Raw genomic sequence first — 19,622 nt, 5'->3', positions numbered from 1 at the left:
GATAGCAAGTGGAGAAGACCTGGGAGGAGCTGGGGGAGGAGAATGAATATAATCCAAACACATTGTATGAAATTCTCAAAGAACGTATTTTAAAAATTAAATCTAAAAGAAAATCCTACTTAAAATGCCAAGGTAATCATAAAAATAGTCCCGGTGCAACAGAAAATATTCTATAGGTAGGGCAGACTGTTGAGACCCTAAACAAGAAATGGTCCTAGTACGTCTTCTAAGAAGAACAACTCAATTGATGTCTCTCAAAATTTACCAGAGCTGAGTGTGTCCTACGGTCTAGGCACTAGGGACGCAGATGTGGAGCACAGAGTCACTGTGCCATTGCAGTGTGATGACGGATAAGAGGATCACCTGATTTGGTACCAAATCAAAGCTTTTTGTGCACGTTAGTAAACCAACACACAGTGTTTATCAAGCCATCCGAGTGCTTGTTCTCCAGAAACACAGCACAAGAGTGCCTAGCATGCTTACCCCTGAAGGTGAGGAATGAGTTGGCCAATGGTGATCTCCTGGGCTACCTTTTGGTAGAGATCATGGCTGTTGAGAACCATTGACTCCAAAATGGCCAAGGACCTCTGCAGGATTGAGATGTCTATGGCAGACTTGTTCACAAAGCTTGCTATCTGAAAAACAAAAGTACAGCACAAATGATGGCTCATGCATGGGTGGTAAGCCAAAGAAGTCCAGAAGGGAGCAACTACAGGAATCAGGGAGCTCAGTGAAGAACAAGGCCCTGTGGATGTAATCAAGAAATACGTGGAACTAACAATGTCCATGAGTCATCGCAAAATGCACCAATTGATATCTGATGTTCCGCTTTCAAAAACAGACTCATGATGAGGCCTCTTGTCTAAAAGAGCAATCTCAACTTTGCCGATGGTCACTCTTCCCCATGTCCTAAACTGCTCCTTCATCCACACAGTCCAGACCCATGATTTTTATGTTCTCACTGTGTTCCTGCTATGTTCTTAAGGTGCTCACACAAATCATGCTTGCCAATATAATTTCACAGGTAAAGTTCTGCACCTGCCCACTCTTCTGGCTATTCTTAAATTAAAAAAAAAAAAAGTAATTATATTCCTATGCTTTCAATTTCCTGTGGCTAAATTAAACCTTTCTCTTGAATCATGCTAGATGTAGCAAACAGAAGTCACTGAAATTCGCAGGGCTAGGATAATAGTTTAGTATGTAAAACATAGTCTCTAAGAAATTAGTCAGCAAAAACCTAAATATAGTATCACAATATAAGAGGGAAACAAAGCACAGGATTAGAATAACGGCTCATAGCAATCTAACACATGAGCACCATAAACGTTTTATTCTGGAGACCTCATTAAAAGTTATTGCTGTCTATTGACAGCCCCTACTAAAGAGTGTTAATGACATCAACACAAGGGTGGCTTCAAAGCTGCCCGGCTTGGTTCTATGACAGGTCGACTCTGGGCTCCCTCTGTCAACACCAGTTTCTCCCTTTGTGCCATGCCATGTACCCCTTTCCCCCCAAACCTCTCTATTCCTGAACTTCCATACAAAGGTGCCCTGGCAGTTTCCAGTTGCCATGCCATGGTTTCCGCGTGAGGGCCAGTGGTGAGGCAGGGATGGGGTCTTGGCTGACTCTCCCGCCAGATCCATGTGACAATGGGAAGCAACGAAGCAGTTCAGCGCCATGAGGTTTAACACGCCACATACTGTTTTTATAGCACCAACTGCAGGAAGTGTGCAGGGATTTTAAGATCCTTAAAAGACCATCTCAGTTCCTCTCGCTCGAACGTGTTTACCGGCCCTGGCATGCTCTTGCCGCAATTCTCACATCTGTTACAATCTACAAAATCCACCATGTGCGCACCATCTCTCTTCTGCCCAGTTGCCCTCGCAGTGTTCATGTCTATGCACCACTTATGTACCTGGTGCCCACAGAGGCCAGGTAGGGAGTCAGATCTCCTGGTTGTGAGCAGCAGCGTGGGTCCTGGGAACCGAACTCAAATCCTGTAGAAGAACACCCAGTCTCTTAACTGCTCAGCCATCTCTCTAGTATCTGACCAACTTTTTCGTTAAATGGAAATTTACCACTTACTTCCATAAACAGCATCTGACAACAATTACTTCCTCAAAATATTCCATTGGTACTCTCAAATGTTTTCTAAGATGAAGTATACCTTCTTAAAATAGGTTTTCAATTCTTCACAGAACATTAATTCTCTCCTCACACAATGGGACAGAGTGGGGGTCATCTATGATCTTTGCTTTCATTTAGGGCATTAGCTTTGTCACCCATACTTCATTTTTAGGTGCCATGCCTCCGTATTTCTCATCTAGGAACTAACTGTTCACCTTCATTTATAGTCTTTATAATTCTTTTCTATGAGATCACCTCTCCTTTGACACAGAGTAACAACCATTTATGCAACCCTAAACCATTTCACCTAAAGAGCATTTTACATAAGCCCAGAGTTGGGAACAGGCCTGGTAGAGAGTGTATGCCCAGTTTATCAGAGTACTCACACAGAGCTGATGCAAACATCAGCCAAGCTCTAAAACTGGCCTCTTCCCTTTGCTGTTACCTAGCAGGGGCTGGAGCCAGACTTTGAAATGTCTCAATACTTTCAGTAGGGAATGATCTAAGCAAATGCAATGACTTTCTTCTTCCAGGAAGCTAGAGACAAACTCCTTAGGGAACGTACAAACATCCTCGGTGCCCAGTTTGTAAACTACAGATGAGAAAACAGCGAGAGGAGATTACAGATCACCCTGTTAAATTCTAGATTAACAATGCTTCCTGTACCTTTCAGCGTCTCCCATGTATGACTGAGCCTTCACCAAGGCAAATGATGCAGCTCAGGCAGGCACGGCACAGACTGGTGAAGGCAAGTCTGTATCCAGAAGGCAGTGACACTGGACAAGTTGGTAATAAGTATGCATTCAGCTTTCCTCATGCCACTCATTTATGCAAATCAGTAAGTGAGAGGAATATTTGAGTAACTTTTAAAATGCTAAGGGGCAGGGCTGCAGGAGCAATAGCTCAGTTGGTAAAGTGCTTGTCTCGCAAGCATAAGGCCCTATGTTTGATCTCCAGGACCCATGTAAAAAGTCAGGTGTAATGGTGTGGGCCTGTAATCTATCACTGGGAGAGGGAAGCAGGTGGATCCCTGAGGCTGCTGGCCCGGCATAATTGGTAAGCTTCAAGTCTTTGTCTAAAAGTCCAAGATAAATGGCTCCAGAGGAACAATACTCAAAGATGATTTCTGACCTCACCACAACACACAAGCATATACACCCACACAAGAGTGTACAACCGCAACAGCCCACCACCCACTCCCCCTATCACACACACACAATCTAAGGGACATCAACAGTAATGTAACCAATTGTTGCCAAAATATTTTTTAGGTTTCAAATGTCTTGAATGCTATTCAAACTTTAAAAAGCCATCCATAGTCATCAGGAAACTGCACTGTCAAATTTGCAGGGGCTCAAAAATCTCTCCAGGTTCCAAAAGGCAAAACTCATTGGGTCAAAGAAGTAAATGCCTGAATGTCTGCATCAGCATGAAAAGTATCTGTAAGGTGAGCCAGGTCCTAGGAGCTTTTGTATGAGGTTTTCTCTCCAAGACAAAACACTGATATTTTATGTGGCTGGGAGGAAACCAACTCCTAAAACAGAATGTACTATTATTTCCTTTTTTTCTGATGGTTGCCCACACTTTCTCTAAGTACCAAGTCTTTGCAAGGCAACCGCATTATTCATGTCAATACGGGATGAAGAAGTGTCAGCGCTTTGTAAAATGCGATCTGCTGCAGCCAGTTTGCAAACTAGAACCCAGAGCCATGCTGACAAAGATAAAGTCACAGGAAAAGAGGTTAGCAGGGCAAAGCTGTTTCTGCACACTAGTGTGTGAATTTGGCATTGGAAACCACTGTGGACCACAGGGAGAAGCAGCTTTGTGTATTTCCTACCTAGGTTTTATTGAGATACATCTCTATTTAGAAAAGGTCCCTGCACACAAATCCAGGTGCTCACAATGTTGAATTTGGCCCAGCTAATGAATAAAAAGGGGTTGACTTTCTACAACGTAAATAGCTTTCTGCTGTTTTACAAATTCTCTTATCTAAGAAGCAATGCAATAGAAATTAGAACAAGAATTTATGAAATACACTGCTGCTAAAAAATACTTCAGTTTTGATTTAAAATGCCAAGACAATTAGCTTTTGCATTCTTAGTTTAAATGTGATTTTAAATTTAATTTAAAGGGAACTGGAATCATCATAACTAGTTAGAAAACTCAATTACTTCCATTGTCTCTGAACACTTAACTCACATCATTTAAAGAAACAACGCTTTGTTATTGCTGACTCCTGACAAGGAGCATTTTACTTGAAAATACATTTAAATTAAGTTTCACCATGTTCGTTCTGTTTTTCAACTTCAAAGATTTAAAAAAAATAATAAATGCTTCTCTGGCTAGTTAGAAAACTCAATTACTTCCATTGCCTCTGAACACTTAACTAACATCATTTAAAAAACAAGACTTTGTTACTGCTGACTCCTGACAAGGAGCATTCTACTTGAAAATACATTCAAATCAAGTTTCACCATGTTCCTTCAACTTTTTTTCATTTTTCAACTTCTAAAATTCTCTTTTAAAAATAAATGCTTCTCTGGCTTGGAGGTGGCTCATATAGAAGCAAGAATCCCTGAAGTCTTCTGGGAAGACCAGGGAGGGAGGCACAGCAGAGAGGGCCAGATAGGAAACCACCTATTGGCTCTGTGCCTGTGAGGAAGCACAAATGTGGCTAAGGAGAAGAACTCTCGCCCATGCCACTGAGGAGATTCCCCTTCACCATGACCCTGCCGACCTCCAAATCACTGTCCTCACTCCTCATCAAGAGAAGCTAGGTTTAGCTACACAAAAGGAGGAGGAGGAGAAGGAGAAGGAGGATAAAGAGAAGGAGAAGCAGGAAGAAGACAATGATGATGACAATGACAACAGTGCCCATAACAACAGTGAGAACCGTGACAGCTAATGCCACTGAGCAGATGTGACTGCCGGGAGCTCCTACTCAAACGATGTCATCACTCCCCAGAGGGTCTCTGGCACATGATGAACAGGACATTTGGATTGGGAAACAAGGCCTACTATAAATTCAGAAACTGTTAAAAAAAAAATTAAGTATAAATTCCAGAAAATCCAGTTCCTTCATGTGTAGATTTGTTTCTCTAGAGCTTATTCTAGGAAGACAAGACATGACAATTCATGTTCTATTCTCAAAATATATTGCCTACAGCTCCTGCCACCACCAGCTGAATGCTTTGTGACACAGGAGTATGTTTTTGATTTTATCATCTATAATAGCTTTTTTTTTTTAGCAATTTGGTCAAACTGGCAATGCTGTGATCCTCTTTAACTTTTCTAACCTGAGTTCATAGACGTATGACAGGAAATATTTAGAAATATGTCAATAAGTCCCTTAGCTTCCAATTAGCTCTTACCTTAAATAACCATGCAATGTCCTGCAGACATGGGACCTGCAGGGCTTCCACTGCCAACACCCTGTTCCAGAGTTTCTTTTCTGCCTTATTTAAAGTAGTTTTCCAAGAAGAGCATCAAATGGAAAAACCAGTAACATTAACCCTCGAGCAAGTAGGGTGGTCTGAATGAAAATGGTCCCCACAGGCTTTATATGTGCATGCTTCATCCCCAGTTGATGAACTGCTTGGAAAGGATTAGGAGGTGTGTCCCTGAAAGTGGACTATAAGGTCCAAGAAGTCCATAACATTCCCAGTTAACCCAATCTGTCACGTGCTTAGGTCTTAAGATCTATAGCTACACCATGCACTTATTGAAGCAGAGAATTTTGGTTTCTCCTTAACTCTAGGTTCTCACATGCTACCATTTATGATCTCTGTGGGGATCAAAATACAATTTTCATACAGCATTCGGGGGCCCTGTTCCCCATATATATAATACTACCAAAATCATTCCATCTTTCGACATAAAGAACTAAAGGAAGCAATTATAAAACACCCACAAGGCAGAGAATTATGTGTGAGGAGAAAAGGAACAGTGTTGTGCTTAGGAAAGCACAGACTATATTACCTTCTTTATGAATGCCACTGAGAATGTATCCCATGACACGATGCCATGGTCCATGAGCTCCACAAAGGCTGTCAAAGTGAAGGACAACATGTCTCCAAAGCTGCAAAACAAGAGACATCAGAGTCACTGACCCAAAGATGAGCACCAAGAAAGATGTAGACATGAGAAGGCTCAGAAAAGTCAAATGATCAAAGACCATAGGGATAAAAAGCCGGACACTAACAGGAAATACTCATATATACATTGTGGGAAAGGGCAGAAACCTAAAACAACCAAGCAGAGTCAGCGACTGGACAGGTTTGCCTTACGTGGGCCACACTTTGGAGAGCTGTGTCGCATCAGACAATTCACTTGACTGCTCTGAGACTCTGTTTACTTCATGGGGAAGATGGATAATCGCTATGTAACCACAAGATGCATGAAGAGCACTTGACCGAGTGTGAAGGGTGAAAGTTTTCAGGTTAGCGTAAGTGACTTCTCAGCAAATGATAGATGAATTAAAAGAGGAAATTTATGGGCCACAGGAATCAGGAAGAAAACTTTTTTGTTGTTGTTGTTTGTTTTTTTGGTTTTTTTCGAGACAGGGTTTCTCTGTGGTTTTGGAGCCTGTCCTGGAACTAGCTCTTGTAGACCAGGCTGGTCTCGAACTCACAGAGATCCGCCTGCCTCTGCCTCCCAAGTGCTGGGATTAAACGCGTGCGCCACCACCGCCCGGCAGGAAGAAAACTTAAAAACAATTATGTTAAGCATACTAATGTGACAGGCCAAGACAATGCAACTCTTCTTCCATCTTATATTCTTGCTGCTTGCTTGCACAGAGCCCCCCCCACCAGCAGCTTATCTTAGCTTCTATTAAAATGCTTGCTTGTTCAATTCCCCCCCCACACACACAGCTGTTGAGCAAGATAACAAGATATGGGTTTTGCCTTTAAAACCCCTTGGTCTAAATGCTCAGGGCTTCATATAGATCCAGATACCTGAGTGTAGGCAAACGAACTGTCTGCATCGCCATCTCTGGTGGGCTCCTGCAGCACTAGCCCTTGAGACAGGATTCAAAGGCAGGGGTTAAGCACTCCTGTCGCTCTTGAAGAGGGCCAAGAGTTGTTCCCAGCACCCATGTTGGATTACTCACAACCACCTGTAGCATAATTTCAGCTCCTGAGGAATCCAAAGCCTTCTTTCCTCCACAGGCTCTTATCCACACATGAGCATAAACACATGTAAACAAATAAGTCAAAAGAAATCTCAAAACAGCATTCATGTGCTCTATACCAGTGATTCTCAACCCCTTTAGAGTCACATATCAGATATTTACATTAGGATTTATAACAGTTGCAAATTTATAGTTATGAAGTAGCAGCAAAATAATTTAATGGCGGGGGTCACTAGAGTTGAAGCATTAAAAAGATATATATATATATGTATGTATATATATATATATATATATTAAGATATATATGCTTGCATGTATATACACATAAAAGTAAACTTACTCGTTTTACCTTAGCTAAAATTTTATCTTTAGTCATTGGGTTTTAAGGAATGTCTATATGTGGGAGGCATGGAAGTTCTTGTGCTCACAGATAAGTACTGGAGAGACTCCTGGACTCTTATTGTGAGCCTGTCCGTCTATAGAACCCATCTTTGTGGAAGACATCACATGTAGTCAATCTACAGAACCCATATTTATGGGAGATGTCACACGTACTTTACACAACATTTCAGTGTAGCCATGACCTATGCTTTATTGTGCACATGGGGCTGAGTTTGTCACCAGGAGAGATGGGACTTAATGAGCTGTCTTTACATCAGTGGGGTTATGCTCCTGAAGAGGGAGGGCAGTGAAGCCCTGGTCTCGTCCTTTTTCTGGCACAAGGAGTTCATGCTCAATTCCGTGTTCCTGCCATGATGAGCTACCTCACCAAAGAGACCATCACAGAATGCCACGTGGGACTTCTCTACTACATTGTACAGTAATGTGATTTTTCACACTTGGTTTTTAGTTGGTTGTTCAGACTTTACATCTACAGAATAACACATCATATTATTTCTCCATTTCAAAGTCCCATAACAGAATTAGGTTGAAGTTCCCTATTTTCAACTAATACAGAAAAGAAAAAAAGAAAAAAAAAAGAGGTTCACGGCTCATCTACAGCCTCATCTCCACACCCCTCCCTGCTGCTGTTCTGCTCAGTCCAGCTTGAAAAAGCAGCTTTCATCTTGGAAGCCACCGTGCTGAAAGGAACCCACCAAAATGGAAGTGACTCTCACAGGACAATAAAGAGAAAGAGACTGAAAAAGAAACAGTTAGGTGGCCTCAAGTCATTTGGTAAAGGTTGGGCCTCCAATTCTATATAGCAAGTGATTTCACCATCCTGGCTTCAGTTTCTTCATTTATTAAAAGCAAGTAAGGAGGGAGTCCATATGATGATAGCGGTCCCTACCCCAGAAGTTATTGAGAAAAGAGAAGCCAGCTAATGTGCCTGCCCTTCAAATGACATGGAGAAGAGTGAGCAGCACATGAGGGATGGCTAATGCCACCACATAAAGGAAGTATTTCGAGAAGCAACTGAAGCTCAGGCTTCCACACACTACACGCCCCACTGTGTAAAATGTAGCCTGCTCTTAGAAGCAGGAGCAACATAAGGATCCCCGATCTCTCAGGTGCCCCTAGGTGGCATCAGAGGATTGTGCCTCAAAAAAAAAAACTCCATACAGAAAATGTATTATTGGAAAGAGCAAAAAACTAGAATGAGTAGAAAATAGGCTTTAAAAAAGAGAGAAAAGAACCAAGAAGGTTAAATAAAACTGTAGAAGTATCCCTAAATATAAGTCATGATAAAAATCCATTATCGGCCCCTAAAACACAGAAATGCTTCAGGATATAAAAAGCACGTAACACATTCAATTAGTAATTTTATTTTATTACTAGACTGGGTAGGTATCTGTATTGCTATGAAAACATTATAATGTATGTATTGTTCAGATGTAATACTGGCTATTTTGTTTATTTGATTACAAAGCATAGAACAATCTGGCAGTGGCTTATACCTCATGTGCTAAAGGTTCACGGACACTAAAAGGGTCTGCCTTATCCCTCATAGAAGGATCCCATCCTAGCCTCTACTCGGCATCAAAATTTCTAACTTGGTGACTTCACTAGAAGAATCAACAAAAGAACAAGAGTAGCCCAGGAAAGCTGGCTCAACCCTTCCTTTCCAGTCAGCTACCTGAGCCTAGGAGTATCCATGGCCTTAGGGTCAACATTTGTCTTCATTAGGTCCTTTAAAAACAACAGAAAAACCATATATATTCCTTCTAAAGGGATCTACAGGCAAAATGACTCATCTCCTCAGCTGTAATCTCATTCCAAATGGCCTTAGGGAGCTAATCATTCTCCCTTAAAATGTTCAAGAACTCTACAGATTCCTCTAACAGGCTTCAAGTCCTAGGAAAGGAAGATGGATGGAGAGAAGTGTGCTGGTTTCTCAATCTCCAAACTGAGTTGTCTAAGACTTCAATCTGAATAGCTATTAAGTAGAAAGAGCAGAAATTCCCAGGCAGCAGATAGCAAACTCTGAACTTGTCAGTCATCATCAATGCTGATGATCGACAAGGAACGGAAAGGCTGTATCTCGTTATGTGACTATCACGATGCTCTTGGGTCAGAACTGGCCCATTCACTAAAGCAATAGCTAGATGATTGACTGATAGAAAGAATCACACAATGTCCTCCTGACGCATTCAATGTTAACATAGTAGCATACTATGTGTGCTATTTGGTACAATATACAACACACATGCACGCAATACACATTATAGCATATGGTTATACATATATTCCAAAAATAACATATAAGTCATTATGGCTAATTGCTAAGTGATATAGTATGTTTCCATAAAGACTTTTTCACAATTAAACTACAAAATTTCAGCTGCAAGGAAAAGATACCATACTAAATTTTTATTCTATTTTAAATCAAAAGAGTTTCTTTGAACGAAGTGGAGATAGCAGATTTTATTGAATGTTGATGTCAATATTTATTTCCAGTCCTGCGGGAGTGACTCAGACTCCACAAAAAAAAGACGAAAGCCCAGGTTCTACTTTTGAAATCAATGCTGAGTGGACGATCAATCCTTAAAAGAATGACAAGTAGAAAGAAACCACATGGTACATTCCAGAACATATTTTAGTGTGTGTATGTGTGTGTGTGTGCGGTTAGGCTAAAAATTTTGCAGTACTGACTGCCACAAACTGCACGTGCTAGTCAACAGCCACTCTCGCAGCTGACAAACCATGTGTGCCGGAATGATTCAAATAAATGTTTCTCATCAACTTGTAGATGAAACCTTCATTCCAGCAAAACGCAGCCAATCTAAAAACAAGTGTGTAAACTTAAGCTGCTAATTTTGTAAAAGTTAAGGCCTTCCAAATGTTTTCTTAGGATAGTGTGCCCAATAAAGAACCAGAGAAATGATGAACATAAGGAAAACTTGTAAAGCTATTCATGAACAGTAGCAGTAGCAAATAGATCCTTAATTGTCACAGGCTAGAGTTCCCTGTTTAGGCTTCCACGTACTTTCTATCAAATATGGGTAACATTTATCTACATTGGAAGTTGTAGATACCTAAATCCCTAAATTGACAGTCTACTTATCCTCCAGAATCAATTTCATTTGTATAGTAGGCACGCTCATGACTTCTTTCCTGAACATTTAAATTGGTTATATTTCTATTGGCCTACCTGCCTGTCTTCCTTATGTCAATATCGTACTGTCCTGATAACCAGTCTTACAGTGAATCTTATGGGCACCTTATGCAAGCCTCTGATTTTATTATTGACTATTTTGTCTATTCTAGCCATTACATGTTTCAATTAAAATTTTAGAATTGTCTCATTTGTTTTGTTTTTTATTTTTAACATTTTTAATTTATTATATATGTAGTTTGAGGGAAATTTATTTTTTGGTTTGGTTGCTTGTGGTGTGTGTGTGTATGTGTGTGCATGTGTACATGTGTGGGCGCAGGTACATTCCATAGCACACATACAGAGGTCAAAGCATGACAGAGGTCAAAGGACAACTTGCAGGAGCTAGGTCTCTCCTTTCACCATTAGTTTCAGGGACTGAAAAAAAGTTCCCTTACCCAGTGAGACATCTCACAGGCCCTCATTTTTTTCAGTGATTTATATAGCATTAAACTAGAATTTGTAGAGAATTAGTATCTTCAGTATTGTTTCTCAATCCATAAAATGGTCTCTTTGATTTAAGTCTTTAAGGTCACTTAGCAATGCTTTCATTTTTCAGTGAACACATACTGCCCATTTGGGCTGAATTTATTCATAAGAATTTTCCCTTTTCTCATTTTGATACTCTATGAATGGAAACTGTAATGTCATTCCTATTTGTTTGCTGTAAACAAGAAAGAACACAACATTTTATACAGGTATATTATATCTCAAGACCTTGGTGGATGTCATTACCACACCTGCCAGGCTCCCTGTAGGTTTGCTGGAATTTTCTACATAATTGGGTCTTCTATGCATGGAGATAATTTCATGCCTTTCTGATACTGTGCCTTTTAACTTCTTTCTTGGCTTTTCACAAAGAGTAACAACTCATACAGAACTCTGCCAAATGGAAGTACAGGAAGAAAACGTATTTGTCTTCTTGCTAATTGTCAAGATAAGAAAACATTAGACTTTCCGCCATTAGTTTGATGTTTTTTTATAATAGATGGTCTTTATCAAATTGATGTAGTTCTTTCTGCTGAGAGCTTTTAATATAAATGAATATTGGGTTCATGGTCTTGTTCTCTATAAAATAATTACTTTATCTGATCGCTCATGTGTTTGGTAAAAGCTGAACACTGATTTCCAAATGTTAAGCTGTTTTTTGCATAAGTCACATGGGTCAGGATGTTAGACTCTTTGGTAAATATACGATAAAGCAATCTGCAGGAGGGGAGCATTACACCGGCTCATAGTTCTACACACGTCAGCCATCATCAGAGGTTGTTTACCTCAGGATGGCAAAGAAAGAAAGGAGTGTGGTGTGTGTAGAAAAAGGGGGTGAAGAAAACGGGTAACTACACTAGCAGTTTCCTTTCTATTTTCACTGGGTTCTCAGTCTCTAGGAATAGTGTCCCTCCCACCCCCACTCGTTCTTCTCTTTGGAAATGACACTATTTACCTACACATATTCAAACATGCATGCATGCACACAAAATACACAGAGAGACAGAGAAAATGAGAGAGAATATTATAGTCTTTTTATTGCCTAGGTAGTTTTCAATTCAATCAAACTGAAAATAGGAATTAACTATGTTCCCTCCACATATGAAAGGCTGCTGGGAGATAACATTCTTGACTTAGGACTGGCATCCGTCAAGATGTATTAGTCTTTTATGCAATGCTTGGTTCTCTGTTAATACCTTGCTGGGGTCTTCTGCACCTCTTTTCACTGGAAGACTGCTCTATAATTTTTGTTTGTCTTGTTTTTTGTTTGTTTGTTTGTTTGTTTGAGACAAGGTTTCTCTGTGTACCCTTGGCTGCTTTGGAACTCACTTTGTAGACCAGGCTGGCCTTGAACTCACAGAGATCCATCTGCTTTTGACTCCTGAGTTCTGAGATTAAAGGTGTGCACCACCACTGCCCACCCTGCTTCATAAATTTTAATTCCTGTATTGCCATAGTCAAATGTCGGTATTTGTGGGATGATACATGCTACATAAAGCTGCTGTACACCGTTCCTCCCTATTTGTTATACATTTGGTAATTCTTCCACAAAGGTATAATGTAATTTACTTGTGTAATCATTTTTTCACAACAGCAAGGTTTTTTAATAATGATCTCAACCACCTGAGGAAACATGAACACCTACAGCTACTATTTATCAAAAGTCAGTTTTAATGTATAGGTTTTGTTTTTTTAAGAAGCAGAGGCTGGGATAGAGTTAGAAGATTGAGGGTCTTATTAGAAAACTAGGTAATGTCTGTGGCCTAAGTGGATCAGTCAGTAAAATGCTGATCTTGCAAGCAAAAGGACCTGGGCGTGATGCTCCTGCTAAATGTGTAAAATGCTGGCTATGGTGGGTGGCACGTGAAACTTCAGAGCTAGGGAAGCAGAAACAGGAGGGTCCGTGGGGCTCATGCACCAGACAGACATTCTAGCATAATTTTTGAGTTTCGGGCCAGTGAGAGACTTTGTTTCAAAGGAAGTGGACATCCTTTCTGGGAATAGCATTCAAGGTCTCCCTCTGGACCCCACATGCATGCACACACATGTGAGCATGCACACCCCATACTCATGCAGACACTTACACACAAGTAAAAAAAACCGATAAAGCAGAAGGTAGGATTGGGTATGGAAAGTTTGCAGAACGAATGTAGATTGGATGTCTGAGAGGAGATAGAGTCCTATCAAACTGATGGGAAACTCTAGAACAGGTGAGTAATAAAAAGCTGCAGAATAAAATGCAGCTGTTGGAAGAGTCCCACCATGTGCAGAAAAATAGATTCTAGTATTTTCCCCATGCTCAATGACTAGAGGCTGCTGGGAGATAACAGCCTTGACCTAAAGCTGGCACAGATCTAGAATGTGCTTTAGCCGAAAGCTGTCCAGTGCTGAACTCCTCTTGACTGAGCGGCAAGTGATTCTTCAAATGAGATCAAAGCCGTGTGTTACCATGGCAGGTACACACAGTGATTTCTATTTCATAAGGACTTCGTGCATTTTATCTAAAACTTAAAATTTGCTAGCAGAGAAACATCCCCAGTGTGCCTTCATCTTGCTGTTAAAATCAGCACTGTGCAATGATACACTCTCTGCTCTTCCTACTGCTCACCTCTGTGACGACCTTACTCTCAGAAATCTTCAAATAATTATTTTCCTAAAAATTTCTTTATGATTTGTCTCCTTTTTTCATCCATTGCTATTTTTATTCTCTATTTAATAAGTTCAAATGTCCCCTACTCACCCAAGTATAAATTTATATGCCTGATTTGTCTTTTAAATTTCTTTTATACACCATATTTTGATCATATTCTTTGCTCTTCCTCAACTCCTCCCAGGTCCTCAAAAGCAAAACAAAACCAAAAATCAAAAATCAAAACAAACAAAAACCAGTAAGACAAACACCACCAGTTTCACCACCACCACCCCCCCCAAAAAAAATACACGGTGTTAATTTCTGTTGGCCATGGGCAGGACCAATTACACTCCACTGGAGAAGGCTGACTTTTCCTTTTACAAAAGGCATCAATTCGATTGTAAATAACTTCTTGGTTAGAAACAGGACTTTGTGGTTGCTGGGAATTGAATTCAGGAAGAACCAGAGGAGCTGAAGAAATGAATAGACATTAACAGCACCATGTGCTCTTCCAAAGATCCGGAGTTCAATTCCTAGCAAGCACATGGTGGCTCACAACCATCTGTAATGAGATCTGGCACCCTCTTGAGGAAAAGACCTGGTCAGTCATCCTCATCAACTTAGACTATGAAACCCAATATGGAAAAGATCAACAGAATTGCCATATATTCATGCTTCAGCATTGCCAGGGCATAAATTTCATTCATTTTCTTTTTCATTTCCTCTGAAAGAACACCCTGTGCTCTTAGTCGCTGAGGCATCTTTCTAGTCCAGCAAAGTGATTTTCAGCTTGTGGTTCATGACCCCTTTGGGGCTGAAAAATCCTTTCACAGAGATTGCCAAAGGCAATCAGAAAACATAGATATTTACATTACAATTCATAACAATAGCAAAATTAGGGTTATGAAGTAGCAACAAAAATAATCTTATGGTTGGGGGTTACCAATCACCAGGAGCCCTATTAAATAGTCATAGTATTAGGAAGGCTGAGAAGAACCACTGCTGTAGCAGAATAATGAGTTTTCCCCTAAGCCAGACTTTAGTCTTAGGTTCTTGGCCACTTTAGCAGTGCTAGATACGGGTTCCATCTCACAGAGTGGGCCTTAAATCTAATTTTAAGAAGTGGTTGGTTACACCCATAACATCTGTGCCACTATAGCACCAATGTATCTTGCAGGCACATAGCTGTTGTAGGTTTCAGCGTTTGTAGCTGCATGGTTGCTTTTCTCCTCTAGTAGCATGCAAAATAACTTCTAGCACCATGAACACTAGTTAGTAAGGGTAAAGCTTCTAGCAGGGCACCAGATCGATTTTTTCATATTTAATTGATGTAAGAAAGTGTTGTCTTCAGCAATAGGGCCTTACTGATAAGGTTACAGAGAGTTAACAAAAAGTCTTGTAGATAGTCTATGGTGTTTGGAAGTGTCTATGGGGCCCCACTGGTCAATAACTCAGAAAATTATAACCCATTCCTATTACTGGTGGTTTTATTTGGAGGCATAAGAAGTCTAGTTAGACCATCATCCCACCACCACTCCCATTATACAATGACTCCATTTAAGTGCCTTTCATATATGTATTTATTTTATGAAGCTTCTACAATAGTCAGTTTTTATGTGGCTTTTGAAAGGCCTTTAGTGCTACTTGTTCTACCCATGTTCCCTCCTCTACCCTAACTTCCCATCCTTTCCCAACAAACCCTCCTATCTTGTGTTATCCCTGGTTTTCTTAATATTTTTTCAGTATAAGCATTTAAAAGTGCACCCTTCCTGCTAAGCACTGTCTTCACCCATACACACAAAGTTTGGCACCATCACTTAAAATTATTTTGCACTTTTGATAAAGTTATTGTGCTCAGCTCTTAGATAAATAAGCACGTTTTCTAATTTCTAACCATCTGCACTTTTTAGCTATTTATTAATGATTTCTGGTAAATGTCCTTGGGATAAAAAATATAATCTATAAAATTCCAACTATTTCAAAATTTTTGAGATTCATTCATGATGAACATTTCACATATACTTGGATTTGTATTATTCTGTTGATTAGCATTATACTCCATGAACAACATTCAGTATTGTTAATCATAGCATCTTTATGTTACTGATTTTACCTGATTTTCCTACCCATTAGGAGACAATCATCTTAAAAGCCTCAATTAGAGCTGGGCGCACGCCTTTAATCCCAGTACTTGGGAGGCAGAGGCAGGCGGATCTCTGTGAGTTCGAGACCAGCCTGGTCTACAAGAGCTAGTTCCAGGACAGGCTCCAAAACCACAGAGAAACCCTGTCTCAAAAAAAAGCCTCAATTAGGAGGTTATGTTTATTTACTTCTATTATTTTTTTATTCAGAAATTTTGAAGAATATATTAGATTCATATATATTTATTTTTTATGTTTTTGTGATTTATTTTTACTATTAGTTTTAACTTTTTTCACTGACAACATATTACCTTTCTTATTTTGCCTGATATTAATAAAATTGTTAAATGTATCAGCATGTGTATGATAAGTATTTTCCATTTTAACTTTTGAATTTGTATATTCCCCTCTTATATTTTATAAACACTCTATTACTGGGCATCTTTTTTATTTGTTCTGACAACCCTAGTCTTGTAAATAAAGTGAAGTCCACTTACATTTACTGTATTGTTAAGATTAAAATATATTTGTAATTGGCTTCTATCTGTCCTAGCTATAATTTGTGCTGTTTCTCTTTTTTCACCTTGCTTTTAAGTTAAACAAATATTGTTTAGTAGCTCAATTTAAATTTTTTCCATTTTCAATTTCCGTCCATTTGTATGCAAAATTCAAGAAGTCATTGTTTTTTACTGCTGAGTAGTACTCTAATATGTATATATTCCATACTTTCTTCATCCATTCTTCCATTGAAGGACATCTAGGTTGTTTCCAGGTTCTGGCAATTACAAACAATGCTGCTATGAACATAGTTGAGCATATACTTTTGTTGTATGTTTGGGCATCTCTTGGGTATATTCCCAATAGTGGTATTGCTGGGTCAAGAGGTAGGTTGAACCCGACTTTCCTGAGAAACCGCCACACTGCTTTCCAAAGTGGTTGCACAAGTTTGCATTCCCACCAGCAATGGATGAGAGTGCCCCTTTCTCCACAACCTCTCCAGCAGAGGCTATCATTGGTGTTTTTGATTTTAGCCATTCTGACCGGTGTAAGATGGTATCTTAATGTTGTCTTGATTTGCATTTCCCTGATTGCTAAGGAAGTTGAGCATGATCTTAAGTGACTTTTGGCCATTTGAACTTCTTCTGTTGAAAAGTCTCTGTTCAGCTCAGTGCCCCATTTTATAATTGGATTGATTAACCTTTTACGGTCTAATTTCTTGAGTTCTTTGTATATTTTGGATATCAGACCTTTGTCAGTTGCGGGGTTGGTGAAGATCTTCTCCCAGTCAGTGGGTTGCCTTTCTGTCTTAGTGACAGTGTCCTTTGCTTTACAGAAGCTTCTCAGTCTCAGGAGGTCCCATTTATTCAATGATGTCCTACTATTTCACTTTTTTGGGTTTTTTTAAAACCACTTTAAAACTTTTTTGAGATTTGTAAAAAAATTTTATTGTGTGTACATAATTGTTCACCTGCATGGATGTCTATATAGTAGTTGTATGTATTGATCATAAAAGCCAGAAGAAGGCATCGGATCCCCAGCAACTGGAGTTACAGACTGTTGTGAGCTGCCAAGTGCTGGGAATTGAGCCCAGATCCTCTAGAAAAGCAACCAGTGCTCTTAACCATTGAGTCATCTCTCCAGCCCTTACTATTTCAGTTTTATAAATGGTATCAGCTTGTATTTCATGTTTTCTATTTCTCTGTTAAGACTTCACAACAGTTCATTTATTATTCTGTATTTTATTTTTCAAAGCATATTTTAATTTCTGTTAGAGTACAAAATAATGAGTTTCATTATGACATTTTCCAATGTCTTTCACTTGCCTTTTGATCTCAAATTTACACCACCGTTGCCTTCCTTTATCCCCTATTCCTTACCTCTATCACACAACCACACACACACACAAAAAAAAAAAACACCACCAACCACTACTACGACTACTATTATTACTATTAGAAAAAAAGTTCTAGAATTTTCACCTGCCAATATCAATACCTGATCTTATTGGGTTCCGTTTTCTACTAAGGATTCTTTTCTCCCTCTCTTAAATATGGCTCACCCTTAATGTTTTTCTTCTATATAGTAATTAATGGTACACTAGATACTGAATAAGATGGTCAGTCTTCATAACTCAGACTTTTGTTCCAGTAGGTTAGCTCAAATACCGTGACAGACAGCTCACATCTCTGAACAACCCTTTGTTTTCAGTCAGGACTCAGCTTTTTTAAACCAGGTTCTCTGGAAGTCTACACACATGCATTTACACTGCCCTCATATGTGATGGATTCCTAAATAAGTCATATAAAGATGAAATATCTCAAAACCTGAGTTTTCCCCCACCCCATGGAGTCTCCTTAATATTCTAGCAGCCTGTTGTCCCCAAACTAGTAACTGATTAACCCTGAGGCTCTCTGCTACCTCATCTACTGGGCACAGCATGTATTCTGCAATAAACTAAAAACACACAAATCTCACTGAATTCCATTTGTTCCCTCAAGGACTGATTCCTTCTATGTTTTTCCTTTAGTATCATCAAACAGGAGTTTCTAGATGCATTGATTATAACACTTAATATAGATATTTTTCCATCATTTATGCTAGTCTGATTACACTACTCTGTCATAGCAGAACCAGGGTCGTGGTTAGAGACTTTTGTCCATAAAGACAAAGGAACATCATTACATTGTTCAGTGGTTCAACAACACAAAAGTTAAAATTAGCTGGCAATTTTTAAAGAAAATGTATTGGCTAAGAACCCCAATTCCACTAACTTAGCAAATTTAGGAGGCTGAAGTTAAGTTTTTATCCTCACTCTACCATCTATCTGATTTTAACCTCTGCACCACAGAAGTGACCCTCATTATTCTGACCTTGTATGGTACATTTAAGTGTAGGTTAAAAGTAATGAGTTTAAAAACTAAGATATGCATGTTCAAGATATATCACAAAAGACGGGTTTTATTGCTTTACCTAAATACTCCTACTATGTTAAAATGTGTGAAACTAAAATTTAGAAACTTTATGCAGAAACACATTATCCCATTCCACCATATAATAATTTAATACACAAAAAGTTTCCAAACTAATAGTCTTCCTTTGGGGGAGCAATGGGAGAGATTACTGCCCTGAACACATACTACAGAATTAGGTAAACAACAGTCTGTCTGGAGCAGTGGTTCTCAACCTGTGGGTCTTGATCAATGAAAAAACATATTTCCAGTAGTCTTCAGAACGGAGACAATACTCAATAGCAAAATTACAATTGCAAAATGACAATAAAAATAATCTTATGGTTGGGGTCACTGCAACATAAGGAACTGCATTAAAGGGTCACAGCGTTAGGAAGACTGAGAACTACTGGTCTGGAGGCTTGAACACTGAAGTTAAGCCAGGTGGTGGTGGTCACGCCTTTAATTCAGCACTTAGGAACGGTGGCAGGCAGAACTCTAAGTTTGAGACCAGCCTGGTCTATAGAGCAAGTTCTAGGACATCCAAAGCTACACAGA

At 39.5% G+C, this 19,622-nt stretch overlaps 1 protein-coding gene across 4 annotated transcripts in view; it reads right to left on the bottom strand.

The window, feature by feature from the left end:
* Positions 1 to 19,622, bottom strand: part of Elmo1 (engulfment and cell motility 1) — a 522,491-nt gene that overhangs the window by 327,520 nt on the left and 175,349 nt on the right. For all 4 annotated transcript variants that reach the window (XM_057787434.1, XM_057787435.1, XM_057787437.1 and 1 more), the window contains exons 8-9: positions 6,107 to 6,206; positions 484 to 635 (exon numbers count right to left, since the gene is read on the bottom strand). In XM_057787434.1, coding sequence (XP_057643417.1) covers positions 484 to 635; positions 6,107 to 6,206 — 252 coding nt within the window. The remainder of the gene's footprint in view (positions 1 to 483; positions 636 to 6,106; positions 6,207 to 19,622) is intronic.

This window comes from Chionomys nivalis, chromosome 13 (genome assembly GCF_950005125.1).
Source record: "Chionomys nivalis chromosome 13, mChiNiv1.1, whole genome shotgun sequence".
NCBI lineage: Eukaryota > Metazoa > Chordata > Mammalia > Rodentia > Cricetidae > Chionomys > Chionomys nivalis.
Note: the sequence above shows the minus strand (reverse complement) of the source record. Positions and strands in the feature narration are given on the sequence as shown.